Below are 24,014 nucleotides of genomic sequence, written 5' to 3' on the forward strand. Positions count from 1 at the left end.
CAAATTCTTGATACTTCGCGACCATCCACGGTACCTACACCCGCGATCTCGCAAACATAAAATCCCTGTGATAAAGTGAACGTCTCAGCGCTTATAAATTTTCAAACGCGGTTTCAAGCGTGAACCTAAAAACTCCCATACTTACACGATCATGAATCGGTCACTTCCGGAAGTTTCTATCCTTGGTATCAGCAGACTAGGTCCATGCTTTCAATTGGACCAATTAAAAAAAGAAAGATCTCATATTCACTGGACAACACGTTTTGTGGCGACATGACCGTGAACTCTAGTGATATAGAGTAACTCATTCCCTGTCAGAATGTGATCCGTACGCCGAAAACTAAATATCAGAACGAAGGTCCGCGTGGCCATCCAAGAACACACGCGAAAATGTGATTGGCCACAGGGTTACGAAATCGAATCTATTCACGCAAAGTAACATACACGCGAGCACACGCGACAAACACGTTAACATACAAACGCTTAAGCCCTTCGCGATCAACAACGCACACCTACGCCCGCGATCGCGCAAGCTTGATAACACCCAGGTAATAAGTTGAACGTTTTAGCACTTACGAAGTTTCAAACGCGGTCTCAAACCAGTCAAAAAATAAAGCTCATATTCACTAGATAACACCTTCCATAGCGACATGACTGGGAACTCTAGTGATATGGAAGATCTCACTTTCTTCTAGCATCTGAGCCGCACACCAAAAGTTAAGTGTTAGATTCAAAGTCCGCGCGAGATCATCCAAGAACACACGCGAAGATGCGACAGGCACACGGTTATAAAATATAATTTATACACACGAAGTTATTTACACGTTGGCACACGCGATTGAACACGTTAACGTACAAATGCTCGAGCCCTTCGTGATGATACACGCGATCACGAAGTCTACTTCCGCACATATCTGAACCGTAAAATAAATATCACATTCAGAACCGTGGCCCGCTGCAATTAAAGCAGTGTTTTAGTGCGCGACATTGTCTGTCTCGTCTGCAATTGTAGTATGTGATTCTGACGGGGAGCCCTTCTGGGAACCTAGCTCTACAGCTCCAGTAGGACAACCTTCGAAAATAAAGATTTCAAAATTATGCGTAATGACCATTATGACAAAAAGTAGTTAAGCTAAACGACATTATGCCAAATGATCAAGACTTCAAAAATATAAAGCATATCACAGGAAAATATAACAAGAAGACGCAGCAACGCTATAAAAAAGATCATACGAACATTGTACCCAAACACAGACAATCATACATCTGCCCATATCAACTGATAAACACGTATTAGTACTCCCAAACATACAAACGCACGAGCACACTCAAACAAACGTTCATACGGAGGCACATCCAAATCCTAAATAACTGATTCCAAAACTCTTCCCTCTTCCAGCGGATTGCACGTGATGATGAAGGACCAGTACGCGAACTATGTGGTACAGAAGATGATCGACGTATCGGAACCGACGCAGCGCAAGGTGCTACTGCACAAGATACGTCCGCACATGAACTCGCTGAAAAAGTACACCTACGGTAAGCACATCATTGCCAAGCTGGACAAGTTCTCCCTCAAGACACCCAACACGATCGGCGGTAGTGGTGGTGCCGGGGGAGCTGCTGGAGGAGTAGTAGTGGTAGGAGCTGGTACAGTTCCGAACAACGTTGGGTCCGGTTTGGTTGATGTTGGTAATGGAACGAATGGAACCAATGCAGCTGTTATCGTTGGTCAGCAGATAGCTACCGCAAACGGGGGGCCCGGTAGCACAAGCAATGGCGTTGTGGTTAGTAACAGTAACAATGTAGGAGTTACGAATCTGGGCCCCATCGGACCGCCTCCCACCAATGGGGTGATGTAAGTTGAGTCTGGTGAATTGTATTTTTTATTCAATTCAGTATAAAGGAAGAGGGAAGCTCTGTCCTACGATATATGAGATACATTAGTAATGCGCCGCCACTTTTCCGGGGAAGCGCGAATCTGCCCTGTAATCTGCTTCGAGAATGTGCCTTCGATCGACGGAGGAAATGCACAGAGGATCTTTTCGTATACAAAAACGGAACATCTGTAAATATTGTTTTATATTCGGAGATTTTTTTCTCTCTTGCAAAGCTTTTGTTAGGTTAACGATTGCTTTTTTAAGTGGCAGGGTCAGAACCGAAAGACTTTGAGTATTTAGGAACAAACTATTGTTATTCGAACGATGTACACACTATCTCCCCGATCAGCTATTAAGTTATTCTATAGACAGACGGATCTCAGTCCTAAGATATAGAACAAAACGAAGAAGAAAAAAAACCGTTATCGGTTTTGTTTAGGAACAACAGTTCCATATGCCGTGTATGATTTTAGGGATAAACATACTGTATTTTTAGAATGAAATATTCTCCGCGATAGAAGCGCATTCCGAGAGAGATTACCCGCATGATATGAAGCATCCTCACAGTTTTATTTTAGCAAACACCACACAAGCCATAGAACACAATGGATTGCTTAGTAGCAGCCGGAGTTACAATTTTCAAAACCAGAGATTATTGTGTCAGAAAGTTTTATCTAATAATTTTATCCACACGCAAACACAACCAAACAAATTTCGCAGTTAATTTAATATATCAGGATTAGAGTCAGATTCAGGATAACATTTTTTTTCCGGTGACGAACAATAGCAGTATCAGAACAAACAAGCAGAGCGCTTAGAGCTTTTCGAACTATTGTTGATTAGAAGATTCTCAGAAGAGAGTTTGATGATGTATGAAACTCCTATTGTGTAGAATTTATTGCACTCATATAGATTTAAATTAGCGACGCATTGTAAGGGGAAAAGTGGATGGGGGAATCATTATCGTTAATATTTTAGGTGTACCTTGTATTGTAATCAAAGTCTTAACTATAGTTATAGATGAATTGGTAGGTGGCTGATGGAAACAGTTTGAATGTGTAAAAATCACTTATAAATAGTAGTTTATTGGTAGACCTCGTTTTTACTAGCACGCCAGCAGAGTGTAGAGATCCCCACTCCGGATCGCTTAAAGTCGCCGTACGCTCGATAGTAGAAGAACCGTAAGTTAAGTGAAAAATTGAGATTTGTATCATTTGTATTATTTGGCGCACTTGTATAAAAGATAACGTATTAACAAAAAATGCAATAGCGAACACACACACTTGTTTTTTGTACTGGCGGCATACTGTTTTCAGTGGTTACAAAAGATTATCCGGTAGTGATAGGTTTTAGTCAGAGCTACAAGAGAGGCTCCTTCATCGAAACCAATGCCGTCTGCATAGGTAACTGCCGACGACGGTGACATGGAACTTGGGTGAGATAAAAACCAATCCGAGCTTCGCCTTTTGTTTTTATCTACCATGAAACCTGGGCGTTGTGCGAATGGTGTGTTATTTTCAATGTTTCCAATTCTGAGCAATTCTCTTCGATAGGTGAAATTTCTTAAAAAACATTCGAAGAGGCTTTTGCATTCGATAGAAATAAGTCGTAAACCGGGGTGATCGGGATAGAAGACTAATAATTCACCACTGATTACAAGTGAATGCTACACGACCGATCGCTTATCCCTTTGAATGGAATCGCGTGGAAGTCGTTTGTAGAGTTGGGATTGCTTGGTACTTTCGTTCGACCAAGTAAGATGAAAATAACGTCGCTAGTAATTTTCAATTTCGAGGGGCACCCATTTACGTTATAGTAGGCGCCAGTGATTAAGAAGAAAATAAAAAGTTTTAACCACTTTATTTAAACTCAATAGTCTGCTGTCATGTTGTCATGATCAAATAAATGAGCGAATCTTCATTTTAAAACAGAAAAATGAAACAAACAGTATAAACTACTAAGCCGATCAAACGGTTGAACGTTTTCCATCTGGAAAACAGGAAAACATCAGAAAATGTTAGAATAATGAGGCAACAAAATATCGGTTAGTTATTTTATTAATAGAAAACAAGCTGGCATAGGGATCATTTTTTCGGAGAGTTTGAATAAGTCAACCACGCACCGCCACAGATGGAGCTGTGGTGCACATAGGGCGTTCTAACACGAGGAGTTAAAACTTACAAATTAAATCGGTAATTGTATTGGTAATAATCAGACAAAATACTACTTCAGGATTACGTTATCGCTGTGACGGATCGAAGGGAACTTACCCGAAACCGTCGTCAGGGTTTTAGAGTTCTCCCGGGACTGCTCTCTATCAATCTCGATTTTCTCCGAAATTTCGGCTATTTTCTATTTATGAGTTTTTCTTGTTTCAAAATTGAACCAGGAAAAAAAACTAATCTTATCCTAGCTAAACATTAAATGATCAGAAAATTTACTTGAAGTAAGTAAGATAAAGATAAACAAGGGCTGCTTCGGTTAGAAGATGTTTTGACACACGTAATAGTGAATATTAAGCTATTGTTGATCGAAAGTCATTGACATTGACGCCAGAGCAGTTGGTGAGTTTTTAAAACTTTCCTCAAACTCTACTACTTAAGCATTTATAGAACAAGTAACAGCTAATATCATTTCAAGGCCTGACATAACAAAGATATGAGGACCTCTGTGAACATATGTTTTTTTTTTAAACGATAACAAAAACACGATCAATCACAAGAATTGGTAATGCAAAAGCGTTACAATGAGACCCCGAACCATGATAGCATTTATTACGCAACAGGTACAGTTGAAAGTAAACGAAAGTTTTCCACTCCAATATTTGACGGTAGTGTTAAAAGCAGAATGATATAACAAGTAAGAGAAAATGATAAAAGATTCGAAAATTTGAATATATCTTATCTATATACTACATACAGTAACAGACACAAAATAAAACTAGTAGTGTAATACTTGCGGCGAGTTCCCTGTTTCACAAGCATTAATTTCCTGTCAATTTTTCATGTAATGGTAAAAAAATACTAGCGTAAGCCAGTGTAAGAATGAAAAAAAAACTGTCCACACAAAACACTCATGGAAAAGTATAGTAGCAAAACGACACGTGTGGTTCCGTCGTAGTAGTGGTTTAATGTACTCAATGTGTCCACTTAGTAGGCCAAACCATACAGCGAACAATTTTCATTTCGATACAGGTTCGGTCTTTAACACGTTGGAAATTAGTTGCTCCGCCGAAGCGCAATGAGTGTTAGCTATCTAAGAAACCACAGGGTGAGAGTGTTGGAGGAACGAAAAGAACATAATAAATAGCATCTATTTTCACTAGAACCTCAAAAAGTAAAATGAAAATAAAAAATACATACATCGCGTTTTCGCAGAACACAATATGCAATTCTTTCGCAAAGAATTGTTATTAAACAAACCGTTGCTGCTACTGCTGCCGTGGTGGTGGTAGGTTGTAGGAAGAAAGGTGTACATTAATTTCATAGACATTGAGCTCTAGGGATCATTGCATAAACTAATCTTTGCGGAAATCAAATTTATGGCAAAAATAGGGTGAAAATTATTTAGTGTCTTCTTTTAATTTTTTTTCACTGATTGTGACTGATTGTGAGAGAAGAAAGATACCTCGCTTTTGCGAGCATTCAATTGTTGATTGTTATAATGTAAAGAATGGATGCTCACTAAATATATGATACTAATGGACGATCAAAAGGGTTTCTTCAATGGAATGAAGACATATTGAGGATGAGTGAGTATCTTTCTACTTATTGATGTGCTCGGTGCCGTTGATAGTGCCAAACTCAACAAAAATTCGCGCTCGTAAATTGGGTGCTGTTGTGTCTGACATCATTGGTATACCAACTCGAGTAAAAAGTCCACGCAAGATTTTTCTGGTGGACCTCCGGTCACTTGGAGAATGAGTCCACTGTGATGAAGCAATATTCGCCTTCGATGGGAAAAGCAAAATCTATTTGAATGCGCTTCCATGGGAGTGTTGCTTTCGACCATGGCACAAGAGCAGTGCAATGAGGGGACCGGGAAACGGAAAAGCAATGCTGACACGCCTTCACGCAATCAACCATGTCAACCAATATCCATAGAGGGCAAGTAGACATAGCATCATTCGCCACATGCCTGGATGTCCACGATTAAACTGTTTTCGATGCTGCGATGGAATAACGAGTCATTCAGCAAAAAAGAATACACCACAGTAAGTGAATCCTGCCTGGAGTGGAATCGCGTAAGCTCTGGATCAACGGATTTTGACGATGGCCAGCCGTCTTGTATGTACAGGAAGACTACGAAGCACTGGATCAGCGCTGGGTACTCTATGCTACGACACTGAAACTGAAAGGCGAGATATAACCGGTATCTGCGGCTACTGACCTTACATCTTTTTCGAAGGCGATGCTCACAATGACGTAATCCTCTTCTGGCTTAACATGCTGGTTGATTAGACGGGATAACACGTCAGCGTCGCCAAACTTGTCGGTTGGCACGTCCTCGATGTCGGAATCGTACAATAGGTTGAGGGCGAAACGTTTTAACCGGTTTTGCCGTATACACCGGTATGCCTTTCCTAGAACCAAAATCATTTGAAGCGAGCGGGGCGTGGTCAGTTTGCAGAAGGAATCTCGGATGGAGACAAAATGTTAGAATCGCTCGAACGCTTGTTGGCACTCCAGATTCCAGACTAACTTTATCTTCAACTTCTGCAAGTTGTCGAGCGGATAGCGCAACTGTTGTATGTTGGGTACAAACTTCCCCATAATAATTGATCGCCCCAAGGTAAGAGCGAACACCTAAAACGTCAGTGGGAGGAGATATCTGGGTTATTGCTGAAGCTGTAGTTTTCGATTCGGTAAAGCCCAAATTTGAACCCGGTGAAGAACCGCTCTCTTAATTCGGTCGGGCTCCTTTTGTATCTCATCACCAACGATGACGTCATCGAGATAACCATAAGTGCCCTTAAACCTCAAAAAAAAGCTGAAATTGTGACTTCAACATGCATCGCTCCTAAGAGCCAATGAAATCAAAAGCCTCTTTTTGTCGTTTTATCTGAGAGAGAATCGAAAGCCTGAAAACACTTGATCATTCGTATTTCAAATTACAAGTTCATTGAAACTGGAGAACTGTAACTAGCCGGGCCTCTGAGACCCGTTGCCTTTTTGAGGGTTAAGGCCGGCTAGCATGGTATAGATGAGCTACTGATAAGCACCTGATGCTACCAGTACATCAGGTAGAAGGCGGTTGTAGTGATAGAGATCACGGTGCGTGTTAATTGACAGCCATTGACGGTACTGTTCTTCGATTTCTACCTACAGAAAAGTGTCCGAAAGCTAAATCTGGCTTTGCTACATCAGGTGCATGAACTGCACGATGAGCGGATCCTGCTACTGGTGGAATCTGCTCCCTGTCAATATCATGTGTAATATTACCATGCTCCGTTTCCTAAGCTGGAGGGACGGAATTTTGAGGTTACTTTTCGTGAATCGGAATTTCACCCACTATTCGCTTGTATCACTGTTGTAACATGGTGCGTCGGGCAGACCGGGAGTCTTCTCGTTAACAAATTCAGAGACAGTCGCATACAGGCTACATAAAATACTTTAATTACGGACTGTTAAAACAAAGAGCACGTGCTCAAACGGGCTGAAAAACTGATGGACTGATTTCCGCTTGTGGTGGTATCTCGAAGTGAAAGCAAGGCTGCCACTAGAAAGGCTAGCACAGAGAGTGGCAGATGGCAGGCCAGAGTTGTCATCGCTCCAGTTTAGTTGCAATACTTATCGTACGATGATAGCTGAAAATAAAACATTTTGCAACACTAAAGACTATATTTCCGGAATCTGGATCTATGGTACAAACTGGGTGTGATGAAAAAGATTATCCTAGTATTGCAAAAAAGTTCAAAAGTCGTATATTGCTCTTCAGTGTATTTATCCTTATGAGTGAGCACAAAAACCATGCCAGCTCTTAAGAAGAGCTCCTGCGTTTTCGCTTAGTAGTAAAAGGATCAAACAAATTGAAAATAATTCAGATCTGGTCCAAAAGTCGATACAGTTAAAAAATCAAAATCCTAACAAAATCTTGCCGTCATCATTTTAGTTCCCGCAACCAACCACCATCAACTCGCAGTAGCTATCATAATTTAGCTTAATTTAGGTTAGCTTTAATTTATTCCTTAGAAGACGTATTTTTCTCTGTACTACTAACAGCACTAGCATAGAGCATCCTCTCTTCGCTAGTTTTGGAACTGAAACAGTTAGTCGGCTTTTATGCGAATGTCTTCTTTTCTCATACTAATTAGCTCAGTAAGGTTCCAAATGCTCTTTCTTGCAGACGCATAGGTAATTTTTTTTTTTTAAGTTAGACATACTACACGGTCTCAAGTGCACGGAATACTTGATGAGGGACGCTCTTTTCGCTGCTAGAATCTCTCGGTCTCGATGAACTGCACACCTATAGGGCTTCGGATTCGTAACCCACTAGAGAAGACGCCCGACGCTGCTCATCAACTGTTTAGTGCACTGGGACTTGCCACTATATGGCGAATGATTTTAGGATAATTTTCTTTTCCGCATTTCGGTTTCAGGTTAAGCGATAGAAGAATGCAGTAATTATTTTTTGTGGTAGGAATCAGTACTAGTGTAGAATTTTCTAACAGTAATATAACTAAAACCGACACCTAAAAACAGTGGAATTAGTAAAAAAAAGGCAAACATAAATTTAAATGACCCGGATGTGGACGAAGATAATGTTGTATATCGCTGTACAAAATTTATATAGTTATTTTATACTGAACAAAGGCAAACCAGAATGGAACTTTTAGCAAATCAGCTTAAAACACGCGAACACTGCAACTATTTTTAACTGTACATTAGAACACTTGTAGAAATTGAAAATATAAAATAACATCGCCTCCTCCATCGTTTGTAATTTAAAAAAAAAACAACAGTTACTGAACTTCGGACAGGTTGTAGAAATTTCGTTTTTAAAAACATCCCTGTGTTGTTTTTAGGTGGAATCGAGTCACTTTTGCACAGTTGACTCGATGCATTGCATCTAGCAGTGTCTACTTGGATTGGGACTTTTTCACCTATGATGGAGAAGATCGATCCGAGTAGATGTAAATAACCCGTGTAATATTAGTTCGAATTAATAAGAAAGTAACTTTCCAGTGGTATCTTGATACAAAGCGCGCAAGAATATTTTCAATATGTCCTTGGAAGGGGGTTAATCACCTCTCTTTTTCCACGCACGATCGATCATATGGTATAGCGAGACGGCGCGGAGTCGTGTAACTGTATAGGAACGCAATTTGTTATTTGTTTTCTCTATGGAATCTATTGTACGCACCGGGTCCGAGACCCGGCATTGTAATGAAACAACGCTAAAATATTGTCATTGAAGAAGCAATCTCAGCGAATGGGAGCACTATTTAAAAACACGCAACAATCTACTAGCAGAGAGAACAGTTCGTAAACAGCCCGTGAGATCGAAACGTGTAAAAATGTAATGAAAATAATTGTAATATGTTTGTAAATCGGACTTTTTCTATAAATATATTTTTATCAAAGCAAAACCACGCGCGAATCTGTAAAGACAAGTCATCAACATACGAAAAAAGTAATCATCCAGCGTTAAGGCAAAAATCGTGATATGTACAGAGAAAAGTTTTTTTTACTAACCCGACGAAGATAACAATACAAAAAGCATCATAAACCAACTCAATCTGGAACAAAAAGAGAACAAAAAACCCGGTCCGGTTTTGTATAAAGAACTATTCGAACCATGCACTGTAGCCATTTGAGAGTATTTATTTAACACTTGTCTACTGAAACATAACGTAACACACATAAACACTCACTCATATTCGAAACCGGAATCAGTACAGTCTCGTCAGTGAAAGAATGTAATTTTGTTGTGTCTACCACATATTTTCGACTAGAGAGGAAAAACGATCTGTGATTAAATTCTTCTTTTTCTTTTACGAATTTTGTTTGTTTTCATATTTTATAGAAAAAGAAGAAAAACAACCAACTTTGAACATAGTGCGATCATCCGACCGCTGTAAAATGTGTACAATTTTATAAATAGGATATTTTAAAAATTGACCGAATGAAATTATTGAAAAATGTTTCCGCCTTCAGGGATCCATAGGACGAACAAAATTAAAAGAAGCAGGAAAACCGAGCAAGTGAAATTTTTATCAATACTCATGTGTCGTTGATGTTTATTTTATGCGAACATCGTTCTTTAGAATGCATTTTCCAGGAAGCGAAAGTATTTTTGTACAGGAATAAAAAAACGCAATTTTTATACGCGCAAAACACACACAGGGTTCGGACTTGAGAATTTTGCTTTGTAAAATAAACATGTAAATTTATTTCACAATCTCACTGATTTGTAATTAAACAACCAGAAACTTATGGCGAACTGCAGAAGAAGACTCAACCTACGCAAGGGCAAACTGTACATTTTTGTGAAAATATCATCTGTACAAATGTAACCAACACACATACACACAGACAAACTAGCGAACGAAACGACCCCCTTTGGGAAAGATTGCTACTTTTCCAACAACAACAAAAAAAAACGCTAATGTGCGAAACAAACCAAGTAAAAATCAATGACAATATTTTTGATTTTCATTCCGCTTTAAGCAACACCGTCTTTGCATTTGTGGTCAAGAATTTTTTTTTGTTGGTACACTCTTCGGCTCCCGCTAGCGCTTTAGTGTACACTTAGGTGATTTTTTGACGATTCTAGGCATAATGAGCTCTAAAATGAAATAGCAGCGGTGTACATAAATAATCACGATGATGGGATAAGCAACCTCCCATCGATCTATGCATGGAGAAGAACAAATTTAAACATTCTAGTAAAGTAGTAGGACACGTAAAAAACTGCCACCACTTGCAAGTATAAATGTATTAGGGAAAGAAGCGTGAAACAGTAGCATTTGGCAAACCAGTGAACAAAATTAAGTGTGCTGAACAACGAGCGATTTTCTATCTCCAAAGTTATGGATAGGGGAAAAGGTACGAAAAAATATATCGTCAGGTTGCGCATCTCGGTTGCTACTACACATACTACAGATACTATCATTGATTCCTCTATTTTTTGTAGAAAAAGGTTACTGTTGGTACCACACACTCATAAAAGTAGCAGTTTTCCTGCTTTAAACAGGCTTGTTTACTCGCCTTTACGCATTATTGTCCCATGTATAATTAGAACATGTGGCGATTAAGCGTAGAACGGCAGTTTAGTGCATGCACTTTTCTCATCTCTTACATGCTAGTTTCCAACCAGACCGAGGATTACCATGTGATGATCTTCGGTATTCAAAGATTGAATGTTCTTCAAACAGTAATAAGCAGTCAGTTCAGTATGCTTTCTGCGACTGTAAGGGCGAAGGACAGCCGGAGACAAACAAGCCTGAATTCAAATTTAACGCTTCATTTACTAACAGTTTCGGAACACTTGTATCAACCAATAGAAAAAAAAGGCGCATTGATTGAGTATGCAGAACAGCGCGAGTGTAGTATAGCTTTGATAGGTAAAACAAAATAGCAAACAAGTGCGGATCTTTTTTTTTGTTTTATTTCTAAACGGATGGACTTTTTCCGGTACGAGGAATTTGACGCGCGTGGTTGGCAAAATGGCCAATCAAAAAAAAAAAAAAACAATAAAGTGAGGCGATGGTTAAAATTTTATTTAGTTAATACGTGAAAACAGAAACAGATGCAGATAAAAACTACTCCCAGCTGACAAACGTAAGAAAAACAGACAGAGAAAATAAACATTGAGATTTTCCAATTTTAGCTTTAGTTTCAATAGTTTTATCAGTAAGCATTTCGCAATTCATGCTGCTCCGTTTTATTTTCAAACACTTGTAAACAATGTAGGTATTTTTCACTTATATCCTTGAACGCAAGGTAATGTAGTTTATAGCGATAAATCAAACAGAGAATAGACTTGTGCATCATTTTGTTTGCTCATTATTTTCCTCCATTTGTATGTTTCTGTAATCATCATGAAAGGCGTTTCAAAACGCACCTCTCCTCTACTATATTATAATCATTTTTACTATCATTATAATAATGAATAAATACTACTTTTCTGATGTAAGCAAAAAACCGTACAGGTTGTAAACTGAGGACAGCTTAATTTATTTTATGTTTCTTACTACAGTTGGAACACTGTCAATGCCAGTTGGTGGAAGGAGTAGAGAAAACAGTGAAGGTATGAGGAGAATGGAGAAATAATTAAAAAAAACAATGCTATATGTATAATTTTTGGAGAAATACTTTGAAATAAAGCCCTATAAATAATGCATTATATATGAAAGTAATATTAATAATGATGCAACTATAAATATTATACTATTATCAAGTAAATATAAATTTTCTGTAATATTGAACTTAGTATGTGTTGATTGTCATCCGAAAACTTTTCCTAAAATATTGCACATTTAACGCCAAATTGGACTATCGCATAAATGTCCACAACACCAATCCTATTCTGCGCGGTGTGTGACGAGCGATGACAAAGCTCACTTCGCTCTAAGTTTTTTTCACTTGTATAGGACTCTCACGTCATCCAAAGTGACTGATTCTACAGAGCGACTGAAATGGAGTCGTTTTATCCTGAGCGGGACCATGAGACGTTTCCGCACATTTCTCCATCGCATTCTCGTTACAGGTCAGTGTATCGCCATGCACTCTACTGTTCCTCTAGATTTCCAAACGCATTAGTTGTTTTTTGAAGTCTTGGCTACGTTTCGTAACACCACCCTTCGATAACTGGTCCACTCTAGTAAATCCCGTCAATTCGTCGGTTACCTGACAAATATAGAAGCATCCAGCTACATAGTCTATAGCATTTTCGGATTTGGTCATCGTAAAACGTGGTAAAACGATCGTCAAGCTCAGATTCAACTGCGTTGAAAATAGTTTCATTGATGTACTCTGCCCTACATCCACAATATCGTTGCAGGTTAGCCGTAAGTAGGAGATCATTTACTTCTTCTGCAGAAGAAGCGCAACAGTATTCCAATCACTAACTTGTTTTTTGATTGTTTATTTGATTATTTGCGTTAGTTTGAAGGTTCCAATTTCTATGTTTTACATTTGAAATTTCGTAAAACATGAGGGTTACAGATTGAATTTTTTTTTAATTAACTAAGAAATTTTTAGTGGGTGAATGGAGAACAATGAGTCTAGTTATGTAAAGTTTGCAAACTAGGCTCGACGGAACTATCCAAGTCAGTCTTGGATATCGTATACATTTGGAATAATATCAGATGTTGCTTCAAGCTGTTCTCAACCCATATTCGGCAGTTTTCACGCCGCTACCCGCGTTACGGCTTGGTAATGCCAAACTGGTTTCGAAGGGGGTCAATTAAGGTCTTCATGGTCACATCATTAGCGTTTCTGCGCTAAAATCGACAGAAAACATTAGTTGATTGAAGGATTAGGGAATATGTTTAATGTCATTTTCGCTTCAGATAGTTGATATTTGAGCCAGTAGGGACCAATCATAAATTACGTAACGCTTTTATGGGGGTAGTGGGTACGAGAAAGTGTGGTATGTTGTGACATAAGGGGTAGGGGGGTGGTAAGCTAGAACGTTATGTAACATGTTTTTACTGAGGAAAACATTTTATTTTGAGGAATTTGTTACGTAATTGGGGAGGGGGGGGGGGGGGGTATAGATAAATTTGTGACCATTTTTTACATGGAAGGAGGGGGAGTCAATTTTGAGCAATTTTTGCGTTACAAAATTTATGAACGGTTCCTAGAACTTGAGAGTTTGATATACGAGCTCCGACGGAAATTGAGGATTCGATAAAAGAAATCTCTTCTATGAGACGATCGACCGACGGCGTCGAAATGCCGGAAGAGATGAGCAGTGGTAAGCGACTTTAACAAGAGGGAGACACTTACTACCATTGAAATTAAATCTGTAAGTAGCACTAACAAAACTTTAATTTCAGGAGCTGTACGGGATGGCACTGGGTCTGTGGCCTTCGACTGGCATGGTCCATTCTCATCGGTTCGGAAGTTTTCTTGGCTGGTTGGTAGATATGTGCTCCTACTTGCAAGTTGATCAATTCGCTTGGATGGGAGGCATGTGGATCCTGATGGTTGTCGACTCTTTTGACCATGGGTATGGGGCTAGTTTAGGAGTGGAGTACAGGACTCGAGGGGCAAGCACTAGCAGGTTTGAGTGCGTCGTATTGAAAATACCAACGTATTTTGAATATAATTAAAGTAAGTAATGGAAATATTTAAAAATACTTCTGTTGTACTTAATGAGGTACTCAATCTAATTAATGTCGATGTATACGTACTTAAAGTATTTAAAGTACATCTTGACGGTAATAAAAATATTTTGCGCATTTAAAGTACGAAGGCGCTGTACTTAATATCGTTTCAGTAATTAAAGAACAATGAATTTGATGCGTACTTTTTTAAAATTTTGCGGTACTTAATGTACTTTATGGCTCTTAATGGTACTTAATGTAACTAATTATCTAAGACTTTTGGCACTGCGTGGTATTGAAGATTTAATGCTTGCCCCTCGGCAGGACTAGCACCTGGGAGATAGTTAATTGTTCAGGACTTTCTTATGATTATTAAACTCCCCCATTGGCTCTCAGAAATTATAAGCAGCCCTTTCGAGTCGAACCAGGCGGATGAATATTTCTTATGTCCTTTATGGCCAGAGATTTTTTTTGTGAAACCCTGAAATGCCTCGGCTAGCTACTCAGCATAATGATGGTAGAGGAAAATTGAGGACTTTCCTGGTTCATAATGTAATGAATACGTATATTGACTAGAATAGGGATTATAGAGAATTCTGTTATAGAGATGATACAGCATAGTTGTAGGAAAAAGTGTTCACGAGTAAGAACTAATACTGCTAACGTATGCGGAATAAAATTTGGACAAAATTCAAAAGGCAATTTTTTTGTAGAAAACCCTTTATTAAATGTTCTCTCTATATGAAAACATATGTCAGCTTTTTAACTTAATGTAGAAAAAAAATTGAGCTCATTCGAGAAGCTTTACGACAGTTTGCAGGAACTTTTTGCAAAGGAGTCGAAAAAATTGATGTTAGCATATTTTTAATTTCTTTCTTAATTTTGATTATCATTTTTGTTAGTTTTAGGTCGAAAATTATGAGGATTTACTCTCTGCTTCATATTATCCCCGAAAAATCTCATTTGGACGGAGTTGTGGTACATTTGGAGGGATATCAGCCTTTTGTACAAAATATATACCATAATCCTCCAATGCGCCAAAAATTTTTTTTGGCTTAAGAGCTAAGTTCCAGATTGGGCGTTCGCTGCCATTTTGTTCACATGGTATCTCCTAGTGGGTCGAAATTGACACTGGATATTTGAAATGAGTGTGCCTAGAGTATGACGTTTAGTATGGTGCTTTGCGCAGGGTTGCTTTTTTGTTTTAATGCTGGAAGCGTTGTCCAAATTTCATTTCGCATACGTTAGTATGTTTACCGTATCAATTAATAATCGATTGATCCGTTTCGGACCGGACCGGAGCGGATTCAATGCGAAATTTGCCAATATGACGTAGACCCCAAGGCAATGGTAGGATAATTTATCATAGGATTACACAGACTAGGTGACACGACGTTACACGCTCTCAACTTGTGCCAAATAGTATGTATGTATGAATGCACGCCCGTATGTATTCCTGTATGCATGGATATGTATAGGAACAATGTATCCCTGAGCAACATGGAAGGACAGCCTCTTAGCCGTCAAAACGCTCATGGGAAGCCGGGTGCGCGGTCATAGGTACTTTACGACTGGTTTCCCGGATATTCCAGAATACGGTTCTGCGGATCAGACATTTTGGTGAATATTCCTGTCATGTCAAATCAAATTACAGCAGTGACCTAAAACGTGATTGCATTGTTCATGGATTATTAGGCTGTTATAATGTTATGTGCCGCATGACAGGCATATTCACCAAAAAAGTTTGGTCCGATGAACCGGATCACGGAATAACCGAAAACGGCCGTATAGTGTCCCCATGTGTTCGGACGACTTTAGACGTTAACGCCATGTTCATATATAAACAAACAGCTCTTATTTGATGTGTCACATGACAGGTCAGTTCTAATTTGATGTGTCACATGACAGGTAGCCGACTGTGAGAATAGGGTACCATATGTTTTTCGAGATATTGCAAATACACACACTTCCACCGTATTTTTGCTATTACTTTGTAGGTGTCGCAGTAGGTAATTGAGTTTTTCAGTAAAATGTCATCAGTCATGCTGAAGCATTTGGTTTTACCCTGGGACCCAGGTTTTACCGCCATCAGTTTCGTTTGTTTAGCATTTATCTGTCAGTTTCATTCCAATTGAGCACAAGATCGGTCATTGGCCCTCTTTCCAGAAGGATTCGGAGAGATTTTCTTCGGATTGAGTGCTTTTAACAGATCTCGTGCTCAATTGGAATGCCACTGACAGATAAATGGTAAACTAAAGATTGGCGTCTTTACGCAGAAAATATATGTAAGGGGCGCTACATGCTTGGGGTGGATATTTTGCGAATAAACTGTCAGATCAGTAGCAAATCTTCAAAAGTTTAAGTATTTTATGCATTTTTAAGAAAATTGGTCTTAGTTGTATAAAAAAATAAAAGTGAAGTGGAATAAAACTAATTTCCTTCAAGACGGTAATAGATTTATTATGCAAAATAGGGATAATATAGCATATTTTTAAATTTTTCTTTCTGAACCGGTATAAAACCACTTCGTACAAAGTTCTAATTCTTGCCAAAAGTGAATTTCTACTGATTATGCTTTTATTGGTTGTTTAAATATTCTTAACTCAGGCGGTTATGAACCCTAACCTAGAAGAGCACAATACAGTGGTGATTTGTTGGTTGGGCCACAGTCTATGTCCAACTAACGAATTTAATTCGCTAGTTGGACCGACTGACAAATGTCAAAAACTCTCCAAAGAAGACATTAGTAGTGTAAAAGGCTGTTAGATAAAGTCGATTTGACATGAGATTTTGACGTTCAGATGCTTTTTAGTTAGACAATGGTCCAACTAGCGGAGGCCCAACTAAAAAGCGGTCCAGTTAAAAAGTGTCCAACCAGCGATTCACGACTGTATACACATTTTGGAAGATTTCTTATGTTTAACTTGAGTGTATCTACTAAAAACTATTATCATTAACTTCCAAATTGTTTTTCTTCCCCTCTGAGTCTATTATTTACTATAATTGATGCGTATTTACAGAAAAACATTTGAAAGATTACATCAAATTACTTATCGTAGATATGAAAAAAGCACAAACATTCACCTTATCTTGTTTATGCTATTAATCTGTAGATGTCGCAATATGTAAATGAGCTTTGCAGCAAAATACCAATTGGCATTTTGCTGCAAAGCTCAACGAAAGACGATTTGGAAGTCAATGATGATAGTTTTTAGTAGATACACTTAAGTTAAACATAATTTTTTTCGAAAATGTGTATTCTGTGCTTCTAGTTTAGGGTTCACAACCACCCGATTTAAGAATATTTAAACAACCCATCAAAGCATAACAAATATATGATCACCTTTGGCAAGAATTAGCTTCATTTCGAGTATACACAACTTTGTACGAAGTGGTTTTATACCGATTAAGAAAGAAAAAATTTAAAATATGCTACAGTATCTCTCTTTTGCATAATAAATCTATTGCCATCTTGAAGGAAATTAGTTTTCTTCCACTTCACTTTCAGTTTTTTATGCAAATATGACCAATTTTCTTAAAAAAAATGCAGCGTCAGCGTTTTTAGTTTTAACTCCAAAGGTTTTACTATTGGCATCTTTGCGCAGAAAATGTATGTAGGGGGCGCTACATGCTTGGGTGGATGTTTTGCGAATAAACTGTCAGATCAGTAGCAAATCTTTAAAAGTTTGCGTATTTTTTCATTTTGAAGAAAATTGGCCTTAGTTGTATGAAAAATGAAAGTGAAGTGGAAGAAAACTAATTTCCTTCAAGATGGTAATAGATTTATTATGCAAAACAGGGATAATATAGCATATTTTTAAATTTTTCTTTCTGAACCGGTATAAAACCACTTCGTACAAGGTAGTGTATGTTCGAAATGAGAGCCAATTCTTGCCAAAATCAATTTATACTGGTTATGATTTGATTGGTTGTTTAAATATTTAAATTGTATATGTTATGAAACCTAACCTAGAAGCACAATATACACATTTTCGAAGATTTCTTATATTTAACTTGAATGTATCTACTAAAAACCACAGAGAACAGACGTCCATCTTCAGCATTCAACTTGTGTAAAATGTCTAACGGTTTCGAAGGTAGTTGGGATATCCAAACCAGGTGCGCTACTGTCGTCATGTTTTTTGTGGCTATGAGTTTGACTGAATTGACAGCGGTTATTCCTCTACCCAGTCAAACTAGTCCGGAACCGGTTCGGACTTTCAGTATGAATTCCAGCTCAAATGCATGAACCGATAGTCGGAATCGGTTGTTTTCTTTGAGCAAGATTCCATACTGACTGAATTATATTCAGGATTTCGAGCCGGTTCCGGAATGGATTTGACGGATAGTTAGTATAAGTTGGTTTGGCGGCGCTAGCGTTTATCGTATATTAATTCAAATGTTTACACACGTTTTTTAAATATTTTTGTTTGAGCATGGATGTCTGTTCTCTGTGTAAAAACTATTATCATTAACTTCCAAATTGTTTTCTTCCCCTCTGAGTCCATTATTTTACTATAATTGATGCGTATTTACGGAAAACATTAAAATATTACATCAAATTCTTTACTTATCGTGGATATGAAAAACGCACAAACATCCACCTTATCTTGTTTATGCTATTAATCTGTAGATGTCGCAACAGGTAATTGAGCTTTGCAGCAAAATGCCAATCGCCACTCTCCACTAGATGGTTCTTGTGTTTGACATGTACTTTTGGTGGCTTTTTCACTCAAGGTCTAATCGTTAGCTGCAGGGTTGCCAGACCTACTGACTTTTTGTTTAATTACAGATTCACAGACGACAGGGATGAAACACTACCCCTACGACCGCTTGGCTTCGATATCGTCCAATGAAGGACGTTCGTTGGACCAACGTTAGACGACGTCCAAATAACCGTTCAACAGACGTCCTTCGTTGGTCCGTGTTGGACGATTTTAAAACATTTTTTGAGCTTCTTAGTGGGTACAGATTTTTCAATATTAGATTTATTCCAGTACCACGAGAAACTGGAAGTACTCCGGAGCAAACAGAATAAATGGAATACATCGTTCTTGTATTGTCTTCTTCGCTTTTTTCTACTTCTGGTAGCAAACCGGAGTAAAAAGAAGCAAATGTGTTTTGCTCTTGTTTGCTCCGAAGTTCCGTGTACTGGGACAAATTTATTATAACTACAGATTTTCATTGATTTTGGGCACAACACACACTATCATTCTTTTTTCATTCGGATTTGGTCTGAAATTGCACGGGTGATGATGTCTATTATCGGTTCAATTATTAATGTCATTTTAGCTTGAGGCGAAACTGAGTCAGGTTCTAACTCCAATTGCTGTCCAAAATATTTTTAATGTATGAACTGAGAGCAGTAGTTTTGGGATCAACCTAAAAGGACATAAAATATCTATTTTTAACTTTATTTAAAATGCGTCATTTGTTTTCCTATTCTAGAATATTTTGCAATACTGCGCCAAACACTACATTTTTTGAACAAAATACGAACAACCGATAAACTTCTGAGTTTTATACTGATATTGTGGAAGTCGATCTGGTTACCCTGACTAGCTGCCCTATCTGCGCCAGCATCACAAAACGTCAAAACGAAGCGTTTTGCTGGACTGGTTTTGATATTTCGTTTTATTTTGATGAGAAATCGATTGATGCAGCGAAATTAGTGATAAAATTAACTAATAGGTATTGAATAGTTATTATCTCGCCGGAATCCCGAATAATTTTAATACAGACATGGCAGGATTGGAATCGATGATTGTGGAGGACAAGCAGCAGCAACAGAAAACGGTTGACCGGGAAAAGGTACGTTCCTATTTTCTGTCTTAGGTGAATATATAAGGAGAATTTTCTGGAAGGCATCTGCTGCAAATACTAATAGTTTTGTTTTAATTTATTTAATCATGAATGAATGAATGAGAAACTTCTTTCAATATATACAAGCAACAACGTTTTTATCCAAAGTTTTGGAAACAAGCAGTCATTCATTTGATTTGAGAATTTGCTTCATTTTTTTCTAGCTTAATTTGATCGAAAATAATGTCTAAATCAGAATATCTTGCAATGGTCACATTTTTGTTTTTTCATTCACTTTATTATAGGTCAGCATAAAATAGATTACAATACACGCAGAAAAAAATATTTGTAGGTCCAATAAAATTATTGTTCGGGAGACAAATTTATTCTTCAATAAAAAGATTTTGTAGTTTATTGTTTCCTTTGTTAAAAATGTAAAGCCATTTTTCCTTGACCTGAAAAATAGTCTTTACTGCCAGGTTAACACTAATAAAATTACAGATTACTAAAAGGAACTAAAATTTAATAATTATTTTATTGAAATTACAACAAAATTATTGAAATTTAAACTGCTTTTACTGAAAGCAAAAGTTCTAATAAAAGAATGTTTTCGGACCAATAAGTTTGTTGGTTGTTACTTCAACAGTAAATTATTGGATTCTGCTAAAAAAAATATAAAAATGCTTAATTTTTCTGCGTGTAGAAATGTGATCAACCTATTCTCATTGGTACCAATTTATTACCATTTCGTTTTAGACCTGCCCGCTGCTGCTGCGGGTGTTCTGTTCGACCGGACGGCATCACTCGGCCAACGAGTATAATCACGGTAACGTTCCTTCGAACGAACTGCAAATATACACCTGGATGGACGCAACACTGCGAGAGCTGACTACGCTGGTACGGGACGTGAATCCGGAAACTCGACGTAAAGGAACGTATTTTGATTTCGCCATTGTCTCTCCGGATCGCAGCTCTCAGTTCCGGATGCGTGAGATCGGGGTCACTTGTTCCGGTCAGAAGGGAGCCGATGATTCGAAAACGTTGACTCATGCCAAGTTCACTATCGGGGATTACATGGACATCAACATTACCCCTCCGAACCGTATGCCACCATCAACAAGACGACCTCGGCCCTACTAGGGGCGGCTAAGGCCCGGATTACGCTGGGCCGCTGGCCCGACGGACGGGTGGAATAAATGATCGTGAACCCGAAACAATTTTTTCAAAAGGGAATAATTTTTCCTTCTTTTTTATTAGAAATCTTAAGTCGTACAAGTAAAATAAATACAATCCTAATGACGAACGCAGCAGCTAGTGAATTTTTGATGAGAAATTTTTAATAGATGAATAGTATTTCGTCGGTTAGGATTTTCTAAGAAGTCTTAGTTTCTATTGAACTGCGGCTGGCTGGGTCGTTTCGTTTTGCCAGCGTTGCGAATCTCTTCTTCCAATTCTTCCTCGTTCTCTTCGTCCCGCTTGTTCGGATCGCACAGGATGCCGGTTTCGTAGCTGTATTCGCGTTTTTCGCCATCAGGATCGACGTATCCGTAGCTACCGCTGAAAGATAATAATTATTGGCATTAGTCAACGTGCGATAGCTTGGGTAACTTAATTTTGTCGTGAAATATATTGGAATTTAAGAGAGTCATGAATATATTTACATAGAAAAGGAACGAATTTAACATAACCAAATCGAAAAGGATGGTAGAAAGATATTTTTCTCATTCAAACCACCGCGCTAAAAATATCAGCACGAAAACCGAGCCTACCGGGTAACGCAATCAATGCCAATGGTTTCCTCCTTGAACGAACCGTCATCATTCTCAAAGCCCCAGGTGATGGAACCGTCCTCGTGTTCCTCGCGCCATTTTCTCAAAATCTGTGCTACTGGCTTACGTCGGCGCTCGTCCTCCGCTTGTTGTCTGCTGTGTGGTCGTTCTTCGTCGTGGGCTTGCTGGTGACGTGCCGGGGCTGGCCTGGAGATGACCTGTTGTGGTGCCGGGCGGTACTGCTTTGGAGCGGGAACAGGTGCCGATGGACGCTCCGATGATACGGCGAAACGTTGCGCATTGGTTGAGACATCCTTATCCGTCGAGAAGAATCGCTCCGGAATCTGAGCCCGGGGAATCGGGGCTGGTCTGTTCTCCTGTGAGTTGAAGCGGGAAAGGATGTTCTGTTGAATTTCACGTTCGTCTAAATCTTCGGGGATGGAGTGCTGTTGGGGAGTGGGTGAGGTGTGGATAATCGAAATGAATGGTTGGGAGTTTTCGTGTTCTCCGTGGTCTTCGGTAACGGGTTTAGGTTCTGGCGCTAGAAACTTGGGGGTAGAAATGGGTATCGAATTTGGTATCACAGGACGGATCGAACCCGGCCGACGCACTCGCAGCACTGGGCCCGGATGGGAAAGCACTCGTTCCTCACGAACCGGCACGCCACGTACTACTGGCAGGGGGATGGCTCCGGGGATGTTGATCCGGGGTGGTGCTGGTCCATACTGGGCATCGGTCAGCGATAGGAGCCCTACGAGAGGGATCTGTAATGAGATATGAGAATGGATAAATATAGAATGTTTTTCAATAAGTGCATTAGATCAGCACACAGATGGGTAGGGGATAGTAATCGGTCATATTGGATTTTAGCGAGTTACAACACGTTGAAAAGTATTTTTCCAGGTAACTCGAAACCCATTCATTTCTATCATCTGTCAAATTAAACTGCAATAACCAGTGACTTTATTCACTCTAATTCACGATATTTATCGCTTTTTTAGTTCGCGGTAATATGATTCATTCTTGTTGCGTAGAATCCATCAGAACAATCTATCCTCAAGGAAATCATCAAGGATCTCTATTCTTTTCTTTATTTATCAAAGACCTCTGAAATGAAGTCTGGGAAATAGTTTTATGCTGTACTAAAGACATAATTCAATGCACACCGGATTCTGTTTTCACACGCACATTTTTGGACCGTTTTTTGCACGGTTTTGCAAAATAACACCATGTATAAATACCTATTTCGATATACCAGTTCAATTATACGATTATCCCGTGAAAAAAACCGTGCCAAAAAATCCGTGTTGTTTCGAGAAACCGTGTAAGCAAATCCGTGTTATTTCGAGAAACCGTGCAAAAAAAACCGAGTGATTTGAGAAACCATGAAAAATATTTTCCAATAGAATTTTGTAAAGGCAGCTGAAAATAAATGGCATTGGATATTTTCAATGCACATGGGGGTCTGCCAATGTGTCAAAATCGTGCATTTTTCTTTTTTAGAATGAGTTTTTAACCGAAATAGTAGTTATGGTAGTTGAAAATTAATAATGTTCGACAGTTTCAATGCACATGGGTGTTCCCCAATGTGCTAAAATAATAGTAGCTCTTGACATTTTAAATGCACAAGAAGGTCCATAAATGTATCAAAATGATACTTTTTTTAGGGCCTTGATTGCAGCCTGACTATCGGAGCAGAAGTTTATAACTCTGTCAGACAAACTCAGTTGAAGGGCCGATTGTATCCCGCACATAATCGCAAAGATTTCTGCGTGGAATAAAGTACAGTATCTACCTAGTGAATGAGATTGTTCCAATATCATTTCACGACAGTAGACACCAGCACCAGCACGTCCCTCCATCAGAGAACCGTCAGTGTAACAGACCACTTGCGTTTGTTGTTGTCTTTCCATATAGCCAGACAACCACTCCTCTCGAGAGGGAATCTTCACATGGAATGTCCTGTAAGAAAAACTACATGTAAGTGAAATATCGCTGGGAGCAAGAATATCTTGCTACCCCATGTAACCATTTGTGACCACAATTGACTGGTAGCAAGATCAACATGGTTACTGTTCCAAAGCCCAGTAACCTGCAGTCTGTATGCACATGATAGTGCTTCTTGTTTGAGGTGTATGTGTAATGGTTAGATATTTAGAAGTGCCTCAAGAGCAACTCCGACCGTGGTGAAAGCACCAGTCAACGCCATGAGCGCCATTTTTTGCAGATGGTTTAGCTTTGACTGGGCTGTCAGCACCTCGCCCCTCTGCCACCACATAAGGCATCCGT

General features: G+C 38.8%; 3 protein-coding genes across 7 annotated transcripts in view; 2 read left to right on the forward strand and 1 right to left on the reverse strand.

Annotated features, from left to right (window-relative positions):
* Positions 1-11,579, forward strand: part of LOC131684512 (maternal protein pumilio) — a 389,632-nt gene extending 378,053 nt beyond the window's left edge. For all 5 annotated transcript variants that reach the window (XM_058967459.1, XM_058967462.1, XM_058967460.1 and 2 more), the window contains one exon: positions 1,400-11,579. In XM_058967459.1, the coding sequence (XP_058823442.1) occupies positions 1,400-1,862 (463 nt within the window). In that variant the 3' untranslated portion in view covers positions 1,863-11,579. The remainder of the gene's footprint in view (positions 1-1,399) is intronic.
* An 8,152-nt stretch (positions 11,580-19,731) lies between these two features.
* LOC131684527 (histone deacetylase complex subunit SAP18) lies at positions 19,732-21,259 on the forward strand. Its single transcript, XM_058967486.1, has 2 exons — positions 19,732-19,965; positions 20,713-21,259. Exons 1-2 carry the CDS (start codon positions 19,897-19,899, stop codon positions 21,094-21,096), a joined length of 453 nt encoding a protein of 150 aa, XP_058823469.1. The 5' UTR covers positions 19,732-19,896; the 3' UTR covers positions 21,097-21,259.
* Positions 21,202-24,014, reverse strand: part of LOC131684525 (uncharacterized) — a 37,398-nt gene continuing 34,585 nt past the window's right edge. Inside the window, exons 2-3 of the mRNA XM_058967485.1 lie at positions 21,726-22,489; positions 21,202-21,513 (exon numbers count right to left, since the gene is read on the reverse strand). Of these exons, the coding sequence (XP_058823468.1) occupies positions 21,339-21,513; positions 21,726-22,489 (939 nt within the window). The 3' untranslated portion in view covers positions 21,202-21,338. The remainder of the gene's footprint in view (positions 21,514-21,725; positions 22,490-24,014) is intronic.

The sequence above is a fragment of the Topomyia yanbarensis genome, chromosome 2 (assembly GCF_030247195.1).
Source record: "Topomyia yanbarensis strain Yona2022 chromosome 2, ASM3024719v1, whole genome shotgun sequence".
NCBI lineage: Eukaryota > Metazoa > Arthropoda > Insecta > Diptera > Culicidae > Topomyia > Topomyia yanbarensis.

Bases quoted from the DNA above. Each gene is read 5' to 3' on its own strand.
- LOC131684527 (XM_058967486.1), top strand. From the start codon at position 19,897: ATGGCAGGATTGGAATCGATGATTGTGGAGGACAAGCAGCAGCAACAG. The intron at 19,966-20,712 runs GTACGTTCCTAT...ATTTCGTTTTAG, and splicing joins AAACGGTTGACCGGGAAAAG to ACCTGCCCGCTGCTGCTGCG.